This window comes from Ochlerotatus camptorhynchus, unplaced genomic scaffold (genome assembly GCF_037179485.1).
Source record: "Ochlerotatus camptorhynchus isolate MF236.1 unplaced genomic scaffold, CSIRO-AGI_Acam_v1.1 ptg000366l, whole genome shotgun sequence".
NCBI classification, from domain to species: Eukaryota; Metazoa; Arthropoda; class Insecta; order Diptera; family Culicidae; genus Ochlerotatus; species Ochlerotatus camptorhynchus.
Genome location: NW_027040854.1, coordinates 214,987 through 242,270, shown reverse-complemented (window position 1 = coordinate 242,270; position 27,284 = coordinate 214,987). Strand labels below are relative to the sequence as shown.

Here is a 27,284-nt window from a genome sequence, read left to right as displayed (position 1 = left end):
GAAATGGCGCGCTGCATGCTAATCGATGCTGGCATGCACTATCGCTACTGGGCGGAAGCTGTCAATACGGCAAATTTCCTTCAGAATATGCTACCTACTAAATCAATCAAGTTAACGCCATTCGAAGTGTGGCACGCCAAGAAACCAGATTTCGGAAAGGTGCAAGTTTTCGGAGTGGAGGCGTATGTTTTCGTACCTAAAGAAAAGCGTACCAAACTCGATTCGAAGGCGGTGAAGATGATCTTTATCGGGTATTCATCGCAACATAAGGCGTGGCGATTCGTAGACACGAGCAATAACAAAATTGTTTTTAGTCGTGATGCAAAATTCCTTCCTCCGAGAGAAGCGAAGGGTTCGAGCAGTGGAAATCAGTTCGAAAACGACGTGTTTTTGGAGCTATCACCACTTTCATGCGTATCCGGGAATGTCGAATGCCAGCCGTATAATGCACCAGGAGGAGGAATTGTATCGGATGAAGAAGAGGAAGATTTCTTAGGATTTGAGGATGACTCGGAATCCACCACGTATGAAGATGCTCACGATAACGACGAACTTTCGGAGGAATACTACAGTGATTCGGTTCAGGAGGAGCTTAGTGAAGTTGAGGATGAGCAATCCAACGGAGAAGTGCGATGTTCTATGCGAATGAACAAGGGTGTTCCGCCGGAAAGTTTTGCGGCCTGCGGTAAGTTTGTCTGTCTACAATCGAACGAGCCGCGTAGTTACAAGGAAGCTATAACCGGTGCTGAAAGTGAGCAGTGGATGGCCGCTATGAAGGACGAGTTGAAATCGCTTCACGACAACAACACTTGGGATCTCGTCAAGCTACCACCGGGGAAGAAGCCCATAAGATGCCGGTGGATATACAAGAAAAAGCTGGATGAACAAGGAAGAATCACCAGGTACAAGGCGAGGCGAGTAGCCCAAGGCTATTCGCAAAGATTCGGCCTGGACTACGACGAGATATTCGCGCCAATTGCAAAGCAAGTTACGCTACGCACATTGTTGACCATCGCAAGTCGTCGTGATATGGAGGTAAAACACGTAGATATTAAAACGGCTTACTTGAACAGTGATCTGGAGGAAACCGTTTTCATGAAGGTACCACCAGGCGTGGAAGGTGATGAGGTTTGTTTATTATCTAGTTCGTTTATTTGGAAGGCTCAATCGCGTTAGCTTTACGGAGCCGATAATTCATTGTTCACTGTGTGTAACAAGATTCACTTAATTCTATGTCTAGTAGGAGTTGGGCCGATTACTCGCGGCTTACTCGAGGTTAGAAGGGTACATTTTCGAAGGATAGGATCAGGGGAGGAGCTTGGGGTAGGGTTTCGTTGTCTCATCAGAGCGTTGTCGCCAGTATGAACGGTAGTGCTGTTCTAGCTTCGTCCGGAGTTCGACCGGCTATGGTGGGTGACCAGTGGGCGACGATGAGACTCATCGAGACGGGGGGACAAGACAAACAAAAACTAATAAAGAGAGACAAAAGACAAAAGGAATTAAATTCTTATACTAGACATTTGAAGAAAAACATAAACGGACTGCATATAGCAGAGATCACGGGTTGCCAACACGTCTCTGATAGGAACATAGGGTTGTCTTCCTTGGGCCTCGAGGGTATTCAAAAGTCGCTCTCTGGCGGCGTCATTATCCGTACATTGCCAAACTGCGTGTTCGATGTCATCATAACCGTTTCCACACCGACAGATGTTGCTGTCCACGAGGTTTATTCTATTGAGATGCGCATCTAGCGAGTAGTGGTTGGACATAAGTCTACTCATCACGCGAATAAAGTCACGACTTAAGCCCAAGCCTTTAAACCACGCTCTCGAAGAAACATTAGGAATAATTGAATGTAACCACCGTCCAAGATTTCCAGTGTCCCAATCGGTTTGCCAACTCGAAAAGGTACTCTGACGCACTAAATGGTAAAATTCATCGTGTGAAATTTGCCTGTCATACAATTCGCCTTCCTGCGCGCCCACCTTTGCGAGAGAGTCCGCCTTCTCATTGCCTGGGATTGAGCAATGTGAGGGGACCCATACAAAGGTAATCATATATAATCTTTCGACCAGTACACTCATCTGCTCCCTTACCTTTGAAAGGAAATAAGATGAGTGCCTACCTTGTTTCATCGACCGAATAGCCTCAATCGAACTGAGACTATCCGAGAAGATGAAGTAATGGTCTGTGGGCATATTGGAAATCATCCCTATGAGGTTTGTTTGCTTCGCAAGAGTTTATACGGATTGAAGCAGTCGGCCCGCATGTGGAACCGTAAGCTGGATGAGACTCTAAAGCGGATGGGGTTCAAACCTTCGGAAGCTGATCCATGCCTTTATGTTCGTTATGGGAATAATAAGAAGAAGAAGACGTATATATTGGTGTACGTCGATGATATGTTGATCAGTACGTGCAGCCAGGAGGAGTATGAAGAAATTCTGGATATGTTGAGCAGCAAGTTTCAGTTGACAACCTTAGGAGATGTGAAAAATTTCTTGGGGATTCAAGTTACCAAATCTGAGAAAGGATTCTGTTTGAATCAGAAGATTTACATCGACAAGATGGCTGCAAGATTCGGATTGGAAGATGCTAAAGGATCGCGCATACCAATGGATCCGGGATATGTTCAGCAGAAGGAGGAGGCGGAAAGGCTACCGACTTATGATAAATATCAGAGTCTTGTTGGCGGTCTGCTTTATCTATCCGTCAATACACGACCCGAAATTGGAATCACCGCTTCAATACTTGGACGCTGCGTCAGCAAACCAACGATTACAGACTGGACAGAAGCAAAAAGGACTCTACGCTATCTGAAAGCAACTAGTGGTCTGCAACTGGAACTGGGAGGTAAAGTTGGTGGACTGGAAGGTTATGCCGATGCCGACTGGGCCGGAAACGTTGCTGACAGGAAGTCAAACTCTGGATACCTGTTTCGCCTTGGTGGTGGTCTTATATCGTGGTGCGCAAGGAAGCAGCCTTGTGTGGCACTATCTTCAACCGAGGCGGAATACATATCACTGGCCGAATGCTGCCAGGAGTTACTGTGGCTGCAGAAATTAATGCAAGATTTTGATGAACCGATGGAAAAGCCTGTATGCATCTTTGAGGACAACCAGAGTTGCATCAAACTACTCAGCCAACCCAGCGGAAAACGTTCGAAACACGTAGATACTAAATTCCATTTTGTAAAGGACCTTTTCGAACACAATCAAATTGATGTTACCTACTGTTCATCCGAAGATATGCTTGCGGATATCCTGACCAAGCCGTTAAATCGTGTAAAGTTGGAGATGCTGCGAGAAAGGATTGGTCTTCGATCAGCTCGTGATGAGGAGGAGTGATGGCATGGCAACCCTGCCGTGTGTAGACATAAACATCACGTGCCATTTTTTCTATTATCTTTTGTGCTCTACCTGCAGTAAACTTCAGTTGATTTTGTTCTCTTTACCTAATCGGTGGTGTTTTATTTCGCTGCGCCATACAATCCAATAGGGGGTGCAGGTGGACGAGGAGGAGATGGTGGGGGAGAGGGTTGTGGGCGATACCTTTTCTTGAGATATGCTCCAGTATATTTGCTGGAGAGCGAGTCAACTGGAACGTCAAGGGTTTCCATTTCCACAACTTCCTCGAGACTTTCGTGTGAGGTGGAATTAAGAGTTTCGTCGTCTACAGGGTATAATACCCCGGACAGACTATGGCTTACATCATGTAATATAGGCTGTCTTGCAATGAGCACTCATACATAGGATTTCCAGTGAAAACTAGATGTATGAGTGCTCATTGCAAAACAGTCTATATTACATGATATAAGCCATAGTCTGTACGGGGTATAATACCCCGTTCACATTACAGTCTATATAACACGAGAGGCGATCAACTTCATAAATCAGCTGAATGGTAAATACACACTCAAAGAATTCTAATTATTTAATTCATTAAGCTACCCGAAAAAAAATAACAACAAAAATACATTAAAAAACAATGTAACAATAAGACGAAAATTATTGTCTTAACAATGATTTATATTGTTACGTCTAAAATAAATTTACCTTGATTTATGTTGTACAAAACAATAAATTTCATGGTAAATGGAAAATTTACAATAGAAAAGGGGGCGAATTTATTGATTAAAAAAAATAACAGTGTACTTTAGAGTGTATGTGTTGGCTTGACAGATCTACTTTATCGACTTTAAAAATAAATCGAAAAAATAAAACATTGCCCCGGGAAGGGAAGGGGGTGGTATATGTCTGTTTACGGGTGGTCCTTTTTTTACTGGTTATGGATCGAGATTCGATCCGGAACTTGTGAGAAATGCAGGCCAACTCCCCTGCGCTCGATATCCCTAGGTCACGTCTCCTTGGTGGTTGAGCGTCGTTGATAAGTTAATGCATTCGACTGGAGAGAATCGCCCATGAAATATGCTTCCACCTGAGAGTTCTTTCCTGACATCTTCAAGTGGTGGAATTTTTTATTATTATTGTATGATTATTGACTGCACGGAAAAGGTCTCCATTAAGCTTTAGAGAGGGTCTAGGATAAGATATGAGCGGACGCGGACTGCCTGGTTTTGAGCCAAACGAACTGTCAAAGCCAGAGCCATACGAGCAGCGCCTATCTTAATTACATTGGCAGTGTTGCTGATCCTCTCATCACAGACAAACAGACGTAACACTTTATTGTGTATCTTCGTTCATGCATTTAACGGTTGATTTGAATATTATCAGTTCCGCGAACTACTCGCCACAGCGCTGGCATCGGATCACTTTGACGTTTCTATACATTCTATAGAACTTTTATGCAATATTGTTTACGAGCTAGCGAGCAAGCTTGTTTTCCGCGAGAAGCCCGAGAGATGTCGTTACTGAGGTCATATGTTTTGAGATACTATGTTTTCAAGAAAAACTTTTTCAAAGAGTTACGTCTGTTTGTCTGTGCTCTCATAGTCTGCATGCTTCAATCAGATTTATTTTTATTGTTCGTGAAGTAACCCACAATGAAAATACACCAATATTTAATGTAACAACAATTTTTATTGTAATAGAGTTGTTCATTATTGTTCATGATCGAATCATGTTAACAATAAAATAAATGAAAAATACGATAAAAAACATTGTAACAACATTTTATTATGTACATTCATTGTACAGCTAGGTAGCAGTTTTGAAGTTTTCGGAAGAGTACAACATTATAACAATCATTTTTATTGTCGACAATAAATATTAATGTTAGAGCATTGTTTCCACTGAAAATTTCACTGTATTTTTTTTTTTCGGGTAAACTAATAGAGATTGCTAAAGTATGACTGTGTCAGTGATTTGTTTTCATCGGGAAAATTTTCCGCTATGAAGCTTTTTTTCCCGATGAAAACATTTTGCGTATACGTATACGTGGTATGCGTGACGTAGTGTGTGTACGATAAACGTCAGCAATCTCTATACTGTTTGTGTCTAAATAACAAATACTTTTTATAAGAAAACTAATCTTTTTTATAAACCTTGAACATATCATGCTTACACCTTCCACTTATCTTGTATCTGCTTTCCTAATCAAAAGTATAAGGCAAGCCTTATGGCTAAAAGTTATAAGGTTTGCCTTATACTTTTGATGTGATTAGGCATTGATATTGTATCCAATATGCCGCTCGAAAGTATTTCGTGTAGAATGAGCTGTAATTGCCAGAGGAAGTCCTGCAAATATTGGTAAATAGGTAAGTTGGCTCAAATCAATATCTAAAAATAAACTGCTCAAGAATAAAACTTTGATTATTGATGTGCTATGACCCGATATGACCCCCTCTTCTCGTTTTTAATCGATGTGCATTTTATTCTGAACATACATTTTCATCGAAAACGAGCATTGCCTTAGTACCACCAAGATGGTAGTATAATAGAACATATTTTAATATAACGCAATAAAACCGTAAATAAAAACATGATAGCATGAGAATTGTTATTCTCTTCAATATAATATTCATGTATCAATTCGATGACATCTATTTGACGCCTGATAAAGAGTATGTTCGATTGCACTTGAAATGTATAAGTCTATGTTATGAAATTGATTTGACACGGTTTATTGTGCTTCAGCTTCATGTGAAGATTGCAATGGCAAAAATCTATGTGGTTTGCTTAATACATTCGATATGGATTTTTCTTTTCGTGCACACTTCGGAAAATACACAAAAAAAAACGTAATTGCGTAGACTTTGAAACTAATACTCTGGACAGACTATGGCTTATATCATGTAATATAAACTGTCTTGCAATGAGCACTCATACACAATTAAAATTTTTCGCCGAGATTCCAACAGCCGAGCAGTTCTGCAATTTGTTTAGCTGAGATTCAGTAAAACAATTGCCGAGACTCAGCTAACTAATAACTTTTTGCTGAGATATCAGCTAACAAACAGATATTTTGCAGAGATATCAGCAAAAATAAATGCCGAGGTAATCGGCTGTTGGAGATTTTACCGAGCTACACGCAAATCAGGCGTAAACTGCACGAACTCAGATATAGGTAAATTTTTTAACCCAAATATGGGTAAATTTAAATCAAATTTGCATAATATAAATCATTTATGGTTCACAAGAACCCATATTTGGGTTAAAAAAATTTACCCATTTGTGAGTTTGTGCAATTTACGGCCAATCTCGGTAATCTCTTTGTACCGTCTAGGTAAACTGATCTTATAGTACGTTCAGACTACAGAGTTATAACATGTTATAGCTTGATGGTGGTTTCTGTGTTGCAATTATTTGACAACCGTTATAACATGTTATAACTCTCCAGTCTGTACAGCGTTTTATAGTACGTTCAGACTACAGAGTTATAACATGTTATAGCGCTATCTTGATGGTGGTTTCTGTGTTGCAATTATTTGACAACCGTTATAACATGTTATAACTCTCCAGTCTGAACAAGGCATTAGCGTGTAGATTAAGTGTGTACACACTTAGAAATTATCGCCGACTTCGGTAATTTTTACCGAAATCTGAACAGCTGAACTGTTCGGTAAAATTTATGCAATTCAATTCAATTGCTTTTCAGCTACTTTGAAACTAAATCTCCACTAAAATGACAAGATTTGATCCTTTAAACAAGGTTGACCATGTTTTGAAAGTATTTTCAAGTTCAATAGCCTTTAAAATGAAGGTCAAAGTTGTTCTGATTTCGGTAAAATTTACCGAATACAAAAACAAAATCTTAGTGTGTACATCTAGTTTTCACTGTATGAGTGCTCATTGCAAGACAGCCTATATTACATGATATAAGCCATAGTCTGTCCAGGGTATAAAATACCTCGAAAATACTTTGTACACGAAAAATACATTTCATAATTAATTTTACACACTTTAATACAAAAATACGCAAAACTTAAAAATACATGAATACACGGTGTTTCGTGAAAATCCATTAATGGGTAAAAAATACCCATTTTCAAACCATGTATGCAGCTGTCAAAAAATGGGGGAATTTTGAAATCATAAAATGGGTGAAAAAATACCCATTTAAATAATCAGTTCACGGTTGAATAATGGGTATATTTTTTACCCACTAATGGGTGATAAAACACTTTGAAATTTTATCGTCTCATTTCTGTCACCGATTCATTGGGAATGCAAATAGTTAAGGCCCAAGCGCAATGACAGCGCAAGCGAAACGGTAGCGGCAGTGGAAAAGCCCGATCTGAGTAAGCCTACTTGTCGGATCGAAAACTAGTTCGATCCAAATCGACATCCGTTAGGCTTCTTGATGTCATTTGTGACAACTGTCAAACTTTCCGTTTCCGTTCTGCTTCCGTCCACATTGCGTGTGGGCTTTTACTGTCCGCAGCTTTTTAGCGAAAATGGGAGATCTCCGGAAAAGATTAGAATCCGGAACGTTGGAGAGGCTTACGGATGAGTAAATACAATTTCATCCACCATATTGTATCATAATATTTCGTGTAATTTATTTATTTATTTATTTTGTTTTTCTTCATCGGACTTAACGTGTCTAAATGAAGCCTGATGGGGAAAAGCCTAGAAAAGGCGTAAAAACCATAGAGGTAACTCTAAGACTAGAAGGTCCCGAAATAACGTGCTCAACTTTTTGGCTCAGCTCTGGTACTCTCGATTCACCCCTCGAAACATAGGAAAAACCAATAAACCCTCATTTTATCTGTCAAACTTTCATAGCGAATCAAAACAAACATTGCATAGTACTAGAATTTCGACTAGAATAGGGTACGTTAATCGTTTGCTTGGGACCAATAGGCTACTAAAGTGGTGAGCCAATTTAAAATCGTTAGTTTCGAATTGATTGTTGTAAAAACCCCATATCTTTTCGAAATACATGAATCACAATAATACAATACAATACAATTACAACGAACATTAATCAAGTCTATAGCATAAAAAAAGTTATCCTCCTATGGCATAGAGTTGTCCGTGAATCAGGTAGAAGTCCTCGTCATGCAGTTGAACCGGAAACAAAAAAATAAACAGGTAGCGCAATCCTTCACGTGTTCATTAAATGGACAGCTATTCACCTTCTCAGAAGTCTGCGTTGAATACGGTGACGAATGGTTTCCGCTGCACAGTTGAAGTCGAAAAACTCGTAAAATTCATTGAAACGCCCAGACATGAAACGTATTGGGTCATGCAAGCTGTAGTTCGCAGCACGAGGTCCAAGATGCAGGAAACTCCTCGACCGAAGAACTCGTTCGGGTGCGTAGATTTCGAATTCAGCCAAGATTCCTGGAGAGTCGATATCATCAATAAGTACTTTCGCTGCAAACACGCCCTGACTAACCATCCGCCTATGTTCTAGCAACAATCAATACGAAACTAACGATTTTAAATTGGCTCACCACTTTAGTAGCCTATTGGTCCCAAGCAAACGATTAACGTACCCTATTCTAGTCGAAATTCTAGTACTACGCAATGTTTGTTTTGATTCGCTATGAAAGTTTGACAGATAAAATGAGGGTTTATTGGTTTTTCCTATGTTTCGAGGGGTGAATCGATTAGCTTGGGAACGAAGAGAGTACCAGAGCTGAGCCAAAAAGTTGAGCACGTTATTTCGGGACCTTCTAGTCTTAGAGTTACCTCTATGGTTCTAGTGTTTCAAGACCCAGGAGTTGACAACGATCTTCGTACGGCGGAAGGTTCACAGGGTCATTCCAAGGAAGGTGACGAAAGGCATACCGAACAAATTTCCTTTGAACTGATTCAATCCTCGCTATCTAAGCCCAGGGCAGAAAGTCTCCTTAATAAAGATATAAAAAAAATCCTCGCTATCCAAACTGCTTGATACGGGCACCATACTACCAACAATCAATACGAAACTAACGATTTTAAATTGGCTCACCACTTTAGTAGCCTATTGGTCCCAAGCAAACGATTAACGTACCCTATTCTAGTTGAAATTCTATTACTACACTATGTTTGTTTTGATTCGCTATGAAAGTTTGACAGATAACATCAGGGGTGTGTGGATTCATGCAGAACATGCAGGGGTGAGTGAAATAGCTTGGGACTGCTTGGGACCGTTGTTCTGGTACTGAGTGAGCCAACAATAATAATGATTTTCTTCGGGACATAGTGGTCTTAGAGTTACCTCTATGATACTACCAACAATCAATACGAAACTAACGATTTTAAATTGGCTCACCACTTTAGTAGCCTATTGGTCCCAAGCAAACGATTAACGTACCCTATTCTAGTTGAAATTATATTACTACACTATGTTTGTTTTGATTCGCTATGAAAGTTTGACAGATAACATCAGGGGTGTGTGGATTCATGCAGAACATGCAGGGGTGAGTGAAATAGCTTGGGACTGCTTGGGACCGTTGTTCTGGTACTGAGTGAGCCAAAAATAATAATGATTTTCTTCGGGACCTACTAGTCTTAGAGTTACCTCTATGATACTACCGAGCTGAATTCCAAGATCGATCGCACTAGAGAGCAGTATAGAGCTTTTAGACAAGCAGGATCGCGAAACTCGTCAGCGATTTTGAAAATGAACCCGAGTTGCCTGTTAGCTTTCGCAACGATGCCCGAGTAATGAAGCTTGAATGTTAAGGCGCAGTCCAGCGTGATTCCTAGGTCACGAACATTGTCGACACGTTGCAGAAGTTGGTGATTTATCGTATAGTTGAATGCCACTGGTTTCAACTTGCGATGAAATGAGATAATATTACATTTTTGTACATTCAACGTGAGATAGTTTCTTGAGCACCACTCTTCGAAAGTATCGATTAGGTGCTCAAGCCGCAAGCAATCGGTGAAGCTACACACAAAAAAAAATTGTTTTAATAAAAATAATGCCATTTCAAATTAAAAGTTTCCTAAATTTCGTAATTTTAACAACGAAAATATTCAAAATAAAAATTATTTTTTTGGTTTGAAAGTGTTTCTTTCAGGTTCGACTTGTAATTTTAAAAGTGCATTTTTTTTAAATGAAAGTTGTTCAACCATCAAAAATATATTTTCTAGGCAAAGTTTTTGGCAGCACTGGACCTCGGATTGCCGCTTTATTTGGCTTGACGTCAGAAGTGTCACGAAGATCGTGGAGAAGTTGGGAAGGACAATTTTCCTCCGTGAAAAGTAATAATCGCAACAGGTAAGCGATCAAATAACAATAGTCTCGGCTTATATTACATGATATAAGCCATAGTCTGTCCAGGGTATTAGAGTTACCTCTATGGTATTACGTGATATAGGCTGTAATGTGCCCGGTGTATAGAGCGAATTGCTGGATCATGATCAGCAATCCAATGCTTTACTGAAAAACAGCAAACGATATATTTACCGAAAAAATCAGCTAATACCCCGTTCACATTACAGCCTATATCACGTAATATAGGCTGTCTTGCAATGAACACTCATACATAGGATTTCCAGTGAATATCACGTGATATACGCTGTAATGTGAACGGGGTATAACATAAACTATCACCCAGTCAAAGAGCTGTCAAACTGTTAGCATCACAGTCGCAAGTATGTTTGCATTCGTCACCGGTCAAACCGCAGGAGTAGGAAGAGGTAAAAAAAACTACAAATAAATAAAATTATGTAGGCTCGGACACTGGTTATATTTAATAGATGATACACGCAGAAAAAAATATTTTCAAAGTAATAATATTTGACGTAAAATCAATAAGAAATTCATTTTGTTTTGGCTGCAAAAAAAAAATCATTATTGTTTCAACAATCCAGTATTTTTGTTTCTAAAAACCCATGGATTGTTAAATCAAAAAGAAAATCTTTTTTAATTTATTTAAGAGCTTTCATGGTTTTGACGAAAGCTGTCAAATTTGGGAGCTGGGTCAACAACAAAAATATGTTTGTTTTTAAAAGAGATTTCTTGTTGATTCAATCTGACAATTCACGCAGTAGAAATAAAAATGTGTTTATTGATGTAAAAATAATATGGCAATTTTTTTATGTTTCGTTTTCATTTTGAAACAAAATTGCAGAAATTGTAATTGTATTTCTGCCCCCGGTTCATGAGTTGATGGGTCGATATGTAGGGTCCAGATGTGAGAGCTGCCTTCCTGGCGTCGGGAGCATTGGTACTCAGTACGGAAAACAAGATCGACGGAAAAAAATAAAGGAAAAAAAAAACAGAAAAATTGATTATATTTATCAACTGCAGCTCGAATTGCAGCATACTTACTTAACTCAAGTCTCAAAATTTTCGAAAATCTTGCACTTATTTCCCGAAATTTACAATTAAAAACAATACTTACGTGGAACGCGTAAGTATTGTTATTGTTTACATTTTTGTCCGGGTGAAAACGAGGCAATGGTTGGTAGTTATTTTTGCTTTCATGGCCCAAAGAATGGACACAGCAAATAATTGCTAAATTAAAATTAACTTTTGTTGGCTTAGTAATAGAATATTATTATTTTTACAATAGCTGCATTTGAAAAGTGGCTGATTAAAACAAAACGAATCCTCCCTAATAAAAAATAACCATAAACGAACGATAACCCAAATCATCGAACCATTCTACAAATGGTTTGGATGATACCCAGAACACGTCGTTAAGCAAATTAACCATACAATTTTTATTAGGGCTATTTTGAATTTATATGAATAAGTATTATTGAAACAACAAAAAGCAATATAATTTCAACTAGAATTGTTTGCTTAAATACAATTAAAGATTTTTTTGGTTCAATGCAAACAATTTTCTGTCCATGTACTTGGAAAAGAGTCTGGAGATTTAATCTTTATTATCCCTATATTTGTATCAACGATCTTTCACAGAAGCTGGAAGGTTATATAGTGAAAACAAATTCAATTTACTGAATTTAATAGTTTAATCGGCAAAATGCTGCCAAATGTCAAAATTTTGAATAGCTGAAAGATCATTAAAGAAATATTGCTGATTTTCAGTAAAAGGTTGTCATTTTGACAGAAGTTGGAATTGCTGAAAAATTCAGCAGCATTATTTTGCTGGAACGTTTGCTGATTTTTCATCGAGTCTTTCATCAAGTCTAAAATCAGCAAAATTTTGATAGCTCTTTGACTGGGTGTTAGTTTATGTTAGCTGATTTTTTCGGTAAAATATCGTTTGCTGTTTTTCAGTAAAGCATTGGATTGTTGATCATGATCCAGTAATTCGTTTTACTGATAATGAGAACTTAAATTTGGTGTGTAGGATTTCACCATCAGTGGCGGGGCGACATCTGTTGGATTACATGGTGAAAAAGTAGAATCTGCATGAACTGAGTAAATGTGTTTCACCGTGTAATATGCATAAAAAACACCTATAATAATCTTGGTATAAAAAGACAGGAGCGACGACGACAGTAGCAGCGCATTTCAATCGATTCTAAATTTCCAATCGCTTATCGGTGTGTGGAAATTAAAAGTGGCTTTTATTGGTCGCGTCGTGATTAATTATCCTTAGAATTCCTGATTTGTTGAGGAATCAGGTTGTGAATTTAGTGGAGTGGTGAAATCGGATTAGTGGGGTCCGGTAGTTTGCTTTTAACGATCTGTGTTCATCACCTCTACAACAAAAATGGCCGATTTCCTCGACTCGGAAGCTGAAGAAAGTGAGGTAAATAGTGCTTATTCTGTGATTCATTTTGTCGCTGGGATTAGTTTGTTACCCTGTGTTATTTAACATCAGCAGGAGGAGGAGGATTTGGAACCTCATGAGCGTAAAAAGCTGAAAAAATTAAAGGCAGTCAGTGACAGCGAAGAGGAAGAGGAAGGTGGGCTTTCTAGTTTTTTCATTAAATTCTTTGAAAAAAAAAATGTTTCCTTGAAAATAGATGACGAAGAGCGGCTTCGAGAAGAGTTGAAGGATCTCATCGACGACAATCCTATCGAGGAAGATGACGACAGCGGCGGGGAAGATTCGGATGCATCCGGCAATCACCCCAAGAGAAAGAAAAGTGATGACGAAGACGAACTCGATGATCGATTGGAAGACGAAGATTACGATCTAATTGAGGAAAATCTGGGTGTTAAAGTCGAGCGGGTGAATATCATCTATCTATAAGCTGGTCGAATCCTCGTCAATGTTTTTTTTTTCTTACAATTTGTACTATGTTTACCTATTTCGCAGAAACGATTCAAACGGTTGAGGAAAATCACCGATGAGGGCAGCGACGACGATGAGGCCGTTGATGATGGTCTCAACAGAGAGGTGATTGCCGAACAGCTTTTCGAAGGATCCGGCGATGAGGTACGTAAAATTTCAAATTTTGTAGCGTATTTTCCTATACCTACATTATGGTCGGTTGGTATGGTTGATGGACAATCACCCCCTCCATCCCCGCTAATAAGCTACATCAAATAGGGGAAATGTCTCTAATGTTGGCCTATGGATCTAAGATTGGGCCCATCGCTAAAAATCTGCTATTTATCAATTTTATCTAGATGAACGCGTTGTTGGGACGTTACTAATGGATATTTTTGGTTGCTATTGAAAATTTAGTCGATTACTGAATTTATGTATGGGCCCAAATTAGGGACACTTAGGCCGACATTACCTGCATTTCCCCTATATCATATTAACAATATAATCCATTCATGCCTTTTCCAAATGTTGCAATGGCGACCTGCAAAATATATCTTCACGCAACATCTAGCGTTGAAAAAGGTCAGCAACATTCATTCAATTACAATCGAGGGGTGCGAATATAGCACTTATTACAAAAGTAAGAGTCAAATTATTTTCATTAATTACAATGCGTATATTATTTTAAAATTTGTCATGTCACTGTTGTCATCAAATAAAAAAAAAGCTGAAATACATTCATTTGAAATATTAAACAAATTTTCATTTGGTTTACCCCTCGTGACAATAAACAAATACATTGGTAGCCTTTTTGGCCACAGAGGTGCTTTCATCGCTAAAAATTCGGTTCGCCAGCTAAGCGAAAGAGTGTTGTGTTGTTAATATAATATATTTGGCTACATGTCATTTATGCATTCACGCTGGGCAGCAATCCATTTCCATTTCGGAACTGCTCGGTAAGAGTTTAAAAATCTGAAAATTCCAAAATGAGAAAATTTATTCCGAACTTGTAGGGGAAATGGCTCTAATGTTGACCTATGGATCTAAGATTGGGCCCATCACTAAAAATCTGCTATTTATCAGTTTTATCTGGATGAACGCGTCATTGGGACGGTACTAATGGATATTTTTTGTCGCTATTGAAAATTTAGTCGATTGCTGAATTTATGTATGGGCCCAAATAAGGGGCATTTAGGCAGACATTACATCCATTTCCCCTACATACATAGTTCTGTTGAATCACATTTAATGATACGGATTACGGATAAAGGGCATTTGACTTTTATCGATTTTCAGCAAACCCATTAAAACAAATACTGACTCCTGTAAAATAATCTAAGCGTGTAACGTGTACCTACGAGTTCTACCCCAGATGACTGCGTCCGGGAATATTATTTTGATTTTTCTCTTCCGGTAGCTCGCCGGGTATTATAAGCATAATATCCATACCGTTATACACTTTCATATGTACTTCTTGATACGCTGTCTACCGACGACCATGTTCATCGTTAAAGTATGTTTGTTCCTTCTGAACTGGTTTTGTCAAGACGAAGTGGACTGTACTGGGCGGGAGCGAACGGAGTTGATTAGCGTCAATCGAAGTTCTAAACTCAGAAGCTCTGAAAAGAGCTGGAGGGTTCGACGCTGCTCTCCGGGACACCAATGGACATGCAGTAGAAATGACGAATGCTGCCGACTACACTAGACACTACTGTTTTATTACTCTTTGCTTCTTAATACAACGTTTTACAGCTGCTGCTGCTGCTGCTGCTGCGAACGGATGCTCGGTTGGATTCAAACTTAACTTAAGCACGCTACTGCGGGGATTTTTATAGAACGGCACCGACCGTTTGCTCGTTGCTGATTGGTCGACGTTTTCTCCTCTCTTTCGGCGGTAGGCGGAACATCCTCCCCCCGGTTGAGCGATCTCAACACCCTTTGGAAGTCGGAGGGCTTTGACGGGGATCATTATCCTCGATGGGCAGAATGGACACCTTATTGATGGGACGTCGATACGTGGTTCCATTCACGAAGACATCAACTGCTCGGACCAGGCCGTCGGTTCCAGGATAGACGGCTACGATGCGACCTATCTTCCAGTTGAGTAGTGGTTGGTTACGATCGTGAAGCAACACGATCATGTCTTCCCGAATGTTCGGCTTCTCTTGTCGATTTTTCTTCCGAGGCTGCAAGGTATTCAAATAATCCTGGCTCCAGGCACGCCAGAATTGCTCGCGCATAAGTTGGAGATGTTGCCACCGTGTCAAGCGGGATGCTTTGACGTTCTCCAGGGATGGTTCAGCTGGGGCGATCAGCGGTCGTCCAATCAAATAATGCGCTGGAGTTATCACCAGCGGGTCCGCTGTGTCGTTGGAAATTGCGAACAATGGTCGGGAGTTCAAGACGGCCTCGATTTCTGACAGGATCGTACACAATTCCTCGAACGTTAGAATCGTATTGCCGACTACCCGCTTCAAATGGGTTTTGACCGACTTCACGGCTGCCTCCCACAAACCTCCGAACTCGGGTGCGTCGGGTGGAATGAAATTCCACTCAATCTCATGATTGCAGCAGAAAGATTCGATGGTCTCCACGGCCTGTTGGTCACAAAACCGCTGGTAAAGCTTGTTCAATTCGTGGTGAGCACCACGAAAATTGGTTGCGTTGTCCGAATGGATTTCTTGGACCATTCCACGACGAGCGATAAATCGTCGAAGGGACGCCATGAAGGCATCGGTACTCAAATCGGAGACGGACGGCTTTGGTTGCCATGCAAACATAAACGGCCACGTACGGCTTCACCAAAGTTGGACGACGTGTGCCTTGCTTGGTCCAGAAGGGGGGCGACGGCACTACTCTCGATACTGGCAGGTTTCCCATCAATTGGTTGGGAGTGGTGGGATTAGTCCGGAAGCATCTCACGCACCGGCGTGTGATAAATCGGATGGTGGATCTTGCGTTCAGCAACCAATAACGTTGTCTCATGGCGTTCATCAGGCCCGTTTGCCCGACGTGAAGGAGCTCTACGTGCATTTGTTGAATTAGTAGTCGTACTACCGGATCCTTATCTGGCAGAATGATTGGATGGCGACTTTCGAATGGTAATTGGGAGCGGTCCAACCGACCACCTACTCGAAGCAGTCCGTCGTGGTAAATTGGACGAAGACCTCCGAGTCTCTTGCAGGCCTTGTTTGCCAGAATTAGCTTAATCTCGTGGGAGAAATGTGCCTTCTGCAAAACTTGCATGATGACTTCAGATGAGCGGCGTAACTCACGGACGGTCAGATGGGGCTTTATCTCTCGATTGGTCGGGTCCTTTTTCCGACAATTGGCAGTGAATCGCACGACATAGCCCACAACTCGTTGGATTTTGCGGAAGTTACTGAGCTTTGGAAGAAAAGATAGGAAGTCCATACTCACATCTGGCCCTACTACCAAGGTCTTAAGTTCCGGTAGCTTCTCGTCTGGAACGTCTTCAGGGGCATCTATGTAGTACACTCAGGTCTTTTTTACACGGGGGATACGTACCGTGTAAAAAAAAACCTACGAGATTTTGATTTTTCACATGCTTAATTGTTTTTAAAAAATCGGATTTTGATGCCATTTGTAAATATAGCATGCTATGGTCCATAAAGACATATTTTAAAAATTTCTGTATTTACACCAAAAATTGTGATTTTTTTTTCTTAGTATGTCATTCGATTACCTATAGCTTGAAACGGATAATGTGATTGGAATCAAGTCGATAGGTTGTATCGTTGTCGAGAAATCTTTAAAAACGTACCGTGTAAATCGCGAAAAACCGTGTAAAAAAAACCGCGTAAAAAACCGTGTAAAAAAAGACTTCAGTGTACTCAACTCTTTGCAGGAATTCGGGCCCATTCCACCAAAGGCTGTTGTGCTTCAGGGATTCAACTAGTTGACCTTGGGATACGATGTCTGCTGGGTTCTGTTGGGACCGGACATACTCCCACCGGTACTTCCTGGTGTGCTCTTGTATAATTGCGATTCGATTCCGTACAAACAACTGTAGCTGGTTGAGAGGTTTCTTAATCCAAGCGAGGACTACCGTACTGTCGCACCACAGGAATATTTCACGGAAAGTGTTCCAGGGCTGGTAACACCTTCTGTACTAACCGGGTTAGTAGGAGAGGGGCGCACAGTTCCTTTCGTGGGATGGACAGCTCTTTTAGGGGAGCCAGTTTCGATTTGCTGGTGAGGAGACGAAGCTTCGCCGAGCCATCGCCAAAAAGATGCAGGCTCCATAGGCCTTGTTGGAGGCATCAGAAAAGCCGTGCAGCTCGTAGGCGACCACTTTGTCCATCGTCACGCGCCTTGGGATCTCGATCTCGTGAAGATGCGACAAGGAATCTTGGAGTTGTCGCCACTGCTGTGCGATGTCTTCGTCAACCGGGTCGTCCCACCCGGACTTAAGCTGCCACAATTTCTGCGCTAGAAGCTTCGCCAAAACAATGACCGGTGAAACCAGTCCCAGTCAAAAAACCTGGCGATCTCGGAGTACATCGTTCTTTTCGTAGGCCGTTGCGGATGCAATGTTGGGTTTGGACGATAGGCTATGAGTATCGAGTCTTCAGATGGATCCCAGAGTAAACGTAACGGTACAGAGTTCCAGGACTTGTAGGGGTAACGATGGGTGCTCTCTCCAAAAGATTCGAAGGAAACTACGATCCAACAGGGCTTTGAGTATTTGACGGTACATTTTAGAGATGTCTCCGGTGATGGCAACCTTGAATTTTCGGAACCGTAGCGCGATATGGTGCAGATCGTTCTGTACTACTGGACCAACTTACAGTACATCGTTCCGGGAGAGTTCCGATGGCGACAATTTTGCACTTGCGTCGAACACGACTCGACATTTCGTGCTCGAGCTGGACGGACGTAACACTGCATGATGCGGCAAATAGTAGGTTTGTTTGTTGGGTGGATCTTCAGACTCGTTGATCTCGGTGCAGTGGCCGAGAGCTTCGTACTCCCGGATGAAGTTCATGTACTGAGTCTGCAGCTCGGGATTGCGGATTAATCGCTTCTCCAACATCAGGAATCTTTTCAAAGCTAGACTGTGACAGTTATCCAATTGGAGAAGATTGTCCTTGAACGGCAGTTTCACGATGAATCTTCCAGTTTCGTCACGTTCGGAAAGGAAATGGGCTTCGCGTGCTGCTTCCTCGGTCGACAGCTTGGGAACGTCCGGCACCTCCTCGACTTGCCAGAACCGGTGCATCCTTTGCTCAATGTCTTCAACGGCTGTGTTGGATTGGAGCGACACGTTTGACACGAGCTGATCATTGATGGCACCTGCTACGATCCACCCCAGATAAGTGTCTCGCAATTGTGGAAGACCTTCGGCTAGGCTCAGCTGACCAGGTTTCAGGATATCGAAGAATAACTCCCCACCGATCAGCAAGTCCACCTTATCCGGACTGTGGAACTTGGGATCAGCTAGGATTACCCCTTCAGGGATCGTCCATTTGGTGATGTCTATTCTCGATGTAGTAATCGTGCCGGTCACTCTCGGGGTAACCAGACACTCGAGGCTTGCGTGGAAATTGGATACACGGGACTGGAACTTGACCACCACCTTGTCGCGGGCGAGGGACCGTAGGGCGTTGATTCCCACGATCGGAACGTTGGCTGGTTTCTTTGGAAGGCCAAGGCGGTTAACCATCTCTTCGGTTACAAAGTTGACTTGGGAGTCGCTGTCCAAAAGTACCCGGCACGGATATGGCTGGTTATCTTTATCCAAGACATGTACCACTGCGGTCAGCAACAGTACCGTCTTGGGAAATGAGACAACATTCGACGAACAGGTTGTTGACACTGGTAGATCCACTGGGGCAGGAATCGTCTGCACCGACATCTGTTAATTCGGAGCAGCCGGAACCAGAGGCGGGCTTGCCACTGCTTCCGCGGAAACGTTGGACTTCTTCTCATGGCGAGGTGCCCCATCATCATGGAGCAACGTGTGGTGTCGGCTTGACACTTGTGGCACGATTTGTTGGAAGGGCAGTCCTTGGATCGATGCCCTTTGCGCAAGCAGTTGAAGTAGACTCCAGCAGTTCGTATCTTCTCATTCTTTTGGGCAGGAGTAAGGTTGGACAAGGCCGAGCACTGGTGATTGCGGTGAGAACCTCCGATGACATCTCTCGTAGTGAAAACAGACCACGGATGTGGGTTTCTACGAGAACCCGCTTGTTTTCGTAATGATCCTCCAAAATGTCCCAAGCTTGTTGATAGTTCCCTTCACTAAGGATCTTGGTATTCAAAACACCAGCTGCATCTCCGATGAGCGCCTTATCGAGGTGATACAGTTTTATGGCGTCTGTATCCCCCGAGTGAGCCATCAAACCCTGAAAGACAGCTTTGAATTTAGGCCACCCAGAGTAATTGCCATCGAATGTTGGAATTGGTGCGCTGAGCGGCTGCTGCGGGACGACCACCTGCGGGTTATGGACGGTTCTCGGCGATGGAGTGGCCGCGTTCGCTTGTGCTTCTAGCAACAACTCCTGTACGGCATCGGTAACGTTGTTGTAGAGATCTTCGAAGTTGGCATATTCATGTTCCTGCTCGTCCAGCGCATCATGTGGAAGATGCGCCAGTCCTTTGCTGTGGAATCCGCTGTACTCGGTGTACACAACGGACAGATGCTTGGACATATTTGTCAGTTGCGCCAAAGTCGGTGGCTTTCCACTAATGAGAGAACGCCGAATGCGCACAATCTTTTGCTTCACTTGTTCACGTTGCCTGGATATTCCCTGCCACTGTTTTGCAGATTCAGGATCCATAGCTGCTTCCCACTCGAAGCCGTGAAATGAACCGGAACTGCTAACTGGCGATCTAGGGATAGGGTTCCCTTGCTGGTTTTCTTCAGCGTCTTCTGGTGCCATTTATGACACCTCACTCACTACGTGTCGTAAAGGGTGTCCACGATGAAATTGCCACACACAAAATTGATTCGCAAAATTCGAGTTTTCATCCGATTGCCATCAAATTTTCAGGGATTGAGAAATAACTATTAAACTTCATTTTACCATTTTACTCGTATTTTATTTACAGTCCATACGCAAATGCCCGCACCTTGGCCTTAACCCCGGCCATAAGATTCTGCACAACCTGTGAATCAACCGTTTTTTGCATGTAAACCCATACTTTCTTCAGTTCCTCGACTGTCTTCACTACCTTAGGTCGTTTAAGAAGGTGCTGCTTCATAATCGCCCAGTACTTCTCGATGGGGCGGAGCTCCGGAGTTTTGGGAGGGTTGAACATTTTCGGCACGAAATTGACCTTATTGTCCGCATACCACTTCAGCACGTCCTTGGAGTAGTGGCATGAGGCCAAATCCGGTCAGAAGATTGTTGGGACGTTGTGGGCCTTCAGGAGAGGAAGCAGCCGCTTCTGGAGGCACTCTTTTATGTACACCTGTCCGTTCATCGTGTCCTGGGTCACGAAAGGTGCACTCCACTTCCCGCACGTGCAGATGGCTTGCCAAACCAGGAATTTCTTCGCAAATTTGGACATCTTCTGAGTGCGGACATGCTCCGGAACGCTGAACTTATCCTTGGCCGTGAAAAACAGGTTGCCGGGGAGCTGTTTGAAGTCGGCCTTCACATATGTTTCGTCGTCCATGATGCAGCATTCAACTTTCGTCAGCATGTTGAGGTACAACTTCCTGGCACGGGTTTTGGCGGACTTGTTCTGCTTCTCGTCGCGATTAGGGGCCTTTTGTACCTTGAACGTTTGAAGCCCAGCCTTAGTTTTGGCCTTCTGGACAAAACTTCGGCTTAGGTGCAGCTTCTTAGCCACATCCCTAACGGAGGCGTTCGGATTTCGGTTGAAGGCCCCAACTACGCGGTTGTGATTTTTGGTGTTGTACGGAATACTTTTTCCTTCACTTCTGGGCTTCCGATCGGTGGTCAACCGTTCCTCGAACCGCTTAATCACTCGCGACACCGTGGAATTCGCGATTCCCAACGTTTTAGCGATGGAACGATGCGAGAGATCCTTGTTCTCGTGATGAATGCGCAAGATTTTATCACGCACGAGCTGTTCTTTCGACTCCATTTCCGCGAGTTTTGATCACAGGACTTTAAAACTTGCAGGATGTAAATAATGCACTATGAACTAAATCCACCCAAATTTTCATTAAATTCTACCCAACGGTTAAAAAGTTAGAGCAATTTCATAGTGTGGCAATTTCATCGTGGACACCCTTTATTTCAAATATCGAAACCACAACAAAACGTTTTATTTTTTTTCGAAAACGCACTTCTCACTCGCGCACGTTTAAACACGTTCGTTCTAAATGCTCCGCGTCGAGTCGCAAGCGTAGCAGCAGAAGCAGTTGTTTCGTTTTGCACGTAGCACGTCAGTTTCCACTCAACGGGAACGGTTGCTTCGGAATGGCTCGTGATCCGGTTCGTGACGGACCAAATTGATGTTCCTTCTGAACTGGTTTTGTCAAGACGAAGTTGACTGTACTGGGCGGGAGCGAACGGAGTTGACTAGCGTCAATCGAAGTTCTAAACTCAGAAGCTCTGAAAAGAGCTGGGGGGTTTGACGCTGCTCTCCGGGACACCAATGGACATGCAGAAGAAATGACGAATGCTGCCGACTACACTAGACACTACTGTTTTATTTCTCTTTGCTTCTTAATACAACGTTTTACAGCTGCTGCTCCTGTGAACGGATGCTCGGTTGGATTCATTCACGATCGCGTTTGTCATAGTGGTCTTTGGTTTTTTGTTCATGATTCCGTTATAAAAAATCTGGGACTTTGAACGGTTATCTGAAGTCTATGGCTTGGAAAATTGGTAACTACACTGCAATGCTCATTTCTGTTTGGAAACTTTGTAAACATATCAATCAAAAATGAAAAAATAGTGTATTACTGAATTATAAGTGGGGATGGGTGGCATTCACTAGCCCGAGAATACCCTCCAGATGCTAGCCTCTTCACCAACCATACATCAGTACACACTTATCGAGTCAGTAATTTTTACCGAGTTTTTGAATTGCGGAACTCTTCGGTAAAATTTAAAAATTCTGTGAAAAATTCAAAGTTGAGAAAATGTGTTACGAAAAATGATGAAAAATAAAAATGTTCGATTTTATCCAATCTTTACGAATAACAGTCATTTGAATTTTAACCGAGTCAGTAATCCAAAAATCCAGTAAAAATACTGACTCCTGTAAAAAAAATCTAAGTGTGTATACAGAAGGAGCGGAGCTGCACACTCCTCCATCAAAACAGCACCGCAGCTGAGCTGCGAGCGAGATAGGAAATGACAGGTGGGCAGAAACTCACACGGTAAGAAAAAATACTCAAAATTAAGTTAAAAAAAACTCAACGTTGGGTTCTATCATTTGAGGTCCGCTGTTGAGTGAATCAGAAAAGCGGCGTTGGTTAAAATTTACTCAACTATTGAGTAATAATAAATGAACTCAAATTTAAGTTTATTTTCATTGAGGTTGCTTTTAAAGGGTGATACGATCAAAATTTGGTCAATATCAACTTGACGTATTTCTTTCAATTTTGCATTTAAAAAACCTGAACACCCCTCATTTTGAAGGTGTGTGTGTGTAGAATGTTGCTCCTGTTTTGATTTTGGAATTCACTCTTCAGTTGTCAAAATCCCGTCCAAGCAAGAAGAGCAGCGTATCAAAATTTTGCTCGCGCATCGCGAAAATCCGAGCTACTCGCACGCAAAGTTGGCAAAATCGCTAAAAGTTGCCAAATCAACCGTTACAAATGTAATTAAAGTGTTTGGGGAACGTTTGTCGACAGCCAGGAAGTCTGGATCGGGGGGAAATCGAAAACCGGAAGCCGCTGAGACGACAAAGAGAGTTGCCGGTAGTTTCAAGCGAAACCCTAACCTCTCTCTCCGAGATGCCGCAAATAAGCTGGGTGTATCGTCTACAACCGTGCATCGAGCCAAAAAACGAGCCGGACTATCGACTTACAAGAAGGTAGTGACTCCAAATCGCGATGATAAACAAAATACGACGGCCAAAGCGCGATCCCGGAGGCTGTACACGACGATGCTGACGAAGTTTGACTGCGTGGTAATGGACGACGAAACCTACGTCAAAGCCGACTACAAGCAGCTTCCGGGACAAGAGTTTTATACGGCAAAAGGAAGGGGAAAGGTAGCAGATGTTTTCAAGCACATGAAACTGTCAAAGTTCGCAAAGAAATATCTGGTTTGGCAAGCCATCTGTACCTGTGGCTTGAAAAGCAGCATTTTCATAGCTTCCGGGACTGTCAACCAAGAAATTTACGTGAAAGAGTGTTTGAATAAACGTCTGCTGCCTTTCCTGAAGAAACACGGTTGTTCCGTACTGTTTTGGCCGGATTTGGCATCTTGCCATTACGGTAAAAAGGCCATGGAGTGGTACGCCGCCAACAACGTGCAGGTGGTTCCCAAGGACAAGAACCCTCCCAACACGCCAGAGCTCCGCCCAATTGAGAAATACTGGGCTATTGTCAAGCGGAACCTAAAGAAGACCAAAAAAACTGCTAAGGGCGAGCAGCAGTTCAAGGCAAACTGGCTTTCTGCGGCGAAGAAGGTGGACAAGGTGGCTGTACAAAATCTGATGGCAGGGGTCAAGCGTAAGGCCCGGCAATTCGGATTTGGAAAAGCGGAAGCCTAACTGAATATTTTTCCTGAATTTTATACTAATTGAACTTGAAAAAGAAATTTAATTTGATTTTTTAAATAAACGATTTCACCGATTTACACGCGTTTTCCCTTGACCAAATTTTGACCGTATCACCCTTTATGCGCCTTTAACCATTTTATTTTCACAAGCGTTGATAGACAAGTGGTCAACACACCGGCCCGTAATCTCAACGTCCATGTTTTTTTTTTATGTTAACTCTTTATTTGTTCCAAATTCAAAATAAATTACATTTCATTTTAACCTAGGTGCTCCAGTTACTGCAGTAACGTACCAGCCTTAATTGTTATGATATATATCTAAGTGTTTTTACATTGTTCATGTCTTGGCAATTCAGTATTTTAAACAGGTTTTTTAACCTGCATGTCAGTATAACAATTGATATCTTAAAACTAAAAACTAAAACTAAATCTTATCTAAGTATAAAAGGAATTAATCGTTGCAATTGAGGATTGCAACGATTTTTGCCTGAAATTATTAATTATTTTGTTGGACATTTGTTCTAAAGTCTCAACATTCGAAATTCTATGTACCTCGGTAGTACTGTACCAGGGAGGCAACTTCAAAATCATTTTCAGAACTTTGTTCTGAATCCTTTGAAGTGCTTTTTTCCTGGTAGTGCAACAACAAGACCATATTGGCACAGCGTAAAGCATGGCCGGTCTAAAAACTTGTTTAAATATTAGAAGTTTATTCGTCAGGCAAAGTTTGGATTTCCTGTTTATAAGAGGATACAAACATTTTATATATTTGTTACATTTGGCTTGAATGCCCTCAATGTGATCTTTAAAAGTTAATTTTTGGTCAAGTATTAATCCAAGATATTTCACTTGGTTTGACCAGGAAATTGGAACTCCGTTCATAGTGACTATGTGACTACTACTAGGTTTCAAAAACGAATCTCTAGGCTTATGTGGAAATATTATAAGTTGAGTTTTGGAAGCGTTGGGAGAAATCTTCCATTTTTGTAAATAAGAAGAGAAAATATCTAAACTTTTCTGCAGTCTTCTGCAAATAACACGAAGACTTCTTCCTTTAGCGGAAATGCCTGTGTCATCAGCGAACAAAGATTTGTGGCAACCCTGAGGCAAATCAGGGAGGTCCGAAGTGAAAATGTTATACAATATAGGCCCAAGAATGCTACCCTGGGGAACTCCTGCTCTAACAGGTAGTCGATTAGATTTGGAATTTTGATAATTTACCTGCAGAGTTCTGTCAGTTAAATAGTGTTGAACTAATTTCATAATGTAAAGTGGAAAATTAAACTTTTTTTCAATTTAGCAATCAAACCTTCATGCCAAACACTGTCGAATGCTTTTTCTATGTCTAGAAGAGCAACTCCAGTTGAGTGGCCTTCAGATTTGTTTGAACGAATTAAATTGGTAACTCTTAAGAGTTGATGAGTAGTTGAATGCCCATGGCGAAATCCAAACTGCTCATCTGCAAAAATTGAGTTCGTATTGATGTGAAGCATCATTCTATTCAAAATTATCTTTTCAAAAAGTTTACTTATTGAAGAAAGCAAACTTATTAGGCGGTAGCTAGAAGCTTCAGCTGGATTTTTATCCGGCTTCAAAATTGGAACAACTTTTGCATTTTTCCATTTATCAGGAAAGTATGCCAAATGGAAACATCTGTTAAATAATTTTACCAAGAAAGACAAGGTACTCTCTTGGAGTTTTTTGATGAGGATATAGAAAATTCCATCATCACCTGGAGCCTTCATATTTTGAAATTTTTTAGTTATAGACCTTACTTCGTCCAAATCAGTCCCCCAGGAATCATCAAAAATATTTTCCCGAGAGAAAATATTCAGAAAATCCCGAGCAACCTGATTCTCAATAGGACTAGTAAGACCCACACTGAAATTATGGGAACTCTCGAATTGCTTAGCAAGTTTCTGAGCTCTTTCCAAATTTGTGATCAAAATTTTACCACCTTCTTTAAGCGCTGGAATAGGCTTTTGAGGTTTTTTCAAAATTTTTGTGAGTTTCCAAAAGGGTTTGGAACTCGGGTCTAATTTAGAAATATTATTTTCAAAAGTTTTGTTCCTCAGGGCAGAGAATCGCTTTTTAATTTGTTTTTGCAAATCCCGCCAGATAACCTTCATGGCAGGATCGCGTGTTCTTTGATATTGTCTCCTACGGACATTTTTAAGACGGATCAAGAGCTGATCGTCGTCTATTATAATTGAATCGAGATTCAGAGATTCAAGAGCATAATTAATTTCATCTTTGGTTTGCAAAGGAATGTTTGGATCGAAGTTATATTCCATAAATGTTCGATACTGCTCCCAATCAGCTCTATGGTAATTGAAAGTAGAGCTGTTGGGATTACAAATTATTTCTTGGGATATTTCAAAAGTTACTGGAAGGTGATCAGAATCGAAGTCAGCATGGGTAACCAGTTGGCTACAAAGTTGACATGAATCAGTTAAGACCAAATCAATAGTGGAGGGATTTCTTGCAGAAGAAAAGCATGTCGGGCTGTTTGGATATTGAATAGTGTAATAACCTGCAGAACAATCATCAAACAGAATATTACCATTGGAATTGCTTTGAGCATTATTCTATGAGCGAATTGTTTTGCATTAAAATCACCAATAATGAAGCATTTAGACCTATGACGGGTAAGTTTCTGGAGGTCACCCTTGAGAAAATTCTTTTTCTGGCCTACGCATTGGAATGGCAAATAGGCAGCTATAAACGTAAGTTGTCCAAATTTTGTTTCAACAGAAACTCCCAAAGTTTCAAAAACTTTGGTTCCAAATGAAGAAAGAATTTTATGTTTGATTCGTCTATGAATAATGATGGCAACGCCACCACAGGGTCCATCAAGACGATCATTTCTATAAATCAAGTAATTTGCGTCCTTCTTAACCTTATGGTCAGGTTTAAGGAACGTTTCAGTTATAACGGCAATATGCACGTTATGAACTCTCAAAAAGTTAAATAGCTCGTCTTCATTATCTTTAAGAGATCGAGCATTCCAATTTAAAATGTTTAATGCTTTAAAATCCATTACTGAATTTTAAAGTCATGACAATATTATTAGC

The 27,284-nt window shown here is 41.3% G+C and overlaps 2 protein-coding genes across 3 annotated transcripts in view; one reads left to right on the top strand and one right to left on the bottom strand.

Moving 5' to 3' along the window:
* The first annotated feature begins 12,818 nt into the window (after positions 1-12,818).
* Spt6 (transcription elongation factor Spt6) overlaps positions 12,819-27,284 on the top strand; it is a 73,984-nt gene continuing 59,518 nt past the window's right edge. The window contains exons 1-4 of one of the 2 annotated variants that reach the window (XM_065232262.1): positions 12,819-13,066; positions 13,142-13,223; positions 13,284-13,492; positions 13,580-13,699. In XM_065232262.1, the coding sequence (XP_065088334.1) occupies positions 13,028-13,066; positions 13,142-13,223; positions 13,284-13,492; positions 13,580-13,699 (450 nt within the window). In that variant the 5' untranslated portion in view covers positions 12,819-13,027. Of the gene's footprint in view, positions 13,067-13,138; positions 13,224-13,283; positions 13,493-13,579; positions 13,700-27,284 lie in introns of both variants that reach the window. The other variant, XM_065232261.1, reaches the window with a different exon arrangement.
* Positions 17,146-21,424, bottom strand: LOC135709853 (uncharacterized). Its single transcript, XM_065232275.1, has 2 exons — positions 18,389-21,424; positions 17,146-18,323 (listed from the first exon to the last, which is right to left on the bottom strand). The coding sequence occupies exons 1-2, from the start codon at positions 19,410-19,412 to the stop codon at positions 18,256-18,258; spliced, it is 1,092 nt and encodes a 363-aa protein (XP_065088347.1). The 5' UTR covers positions 19,413-21,424; the 3' UTR covers positions 17,146-18,255.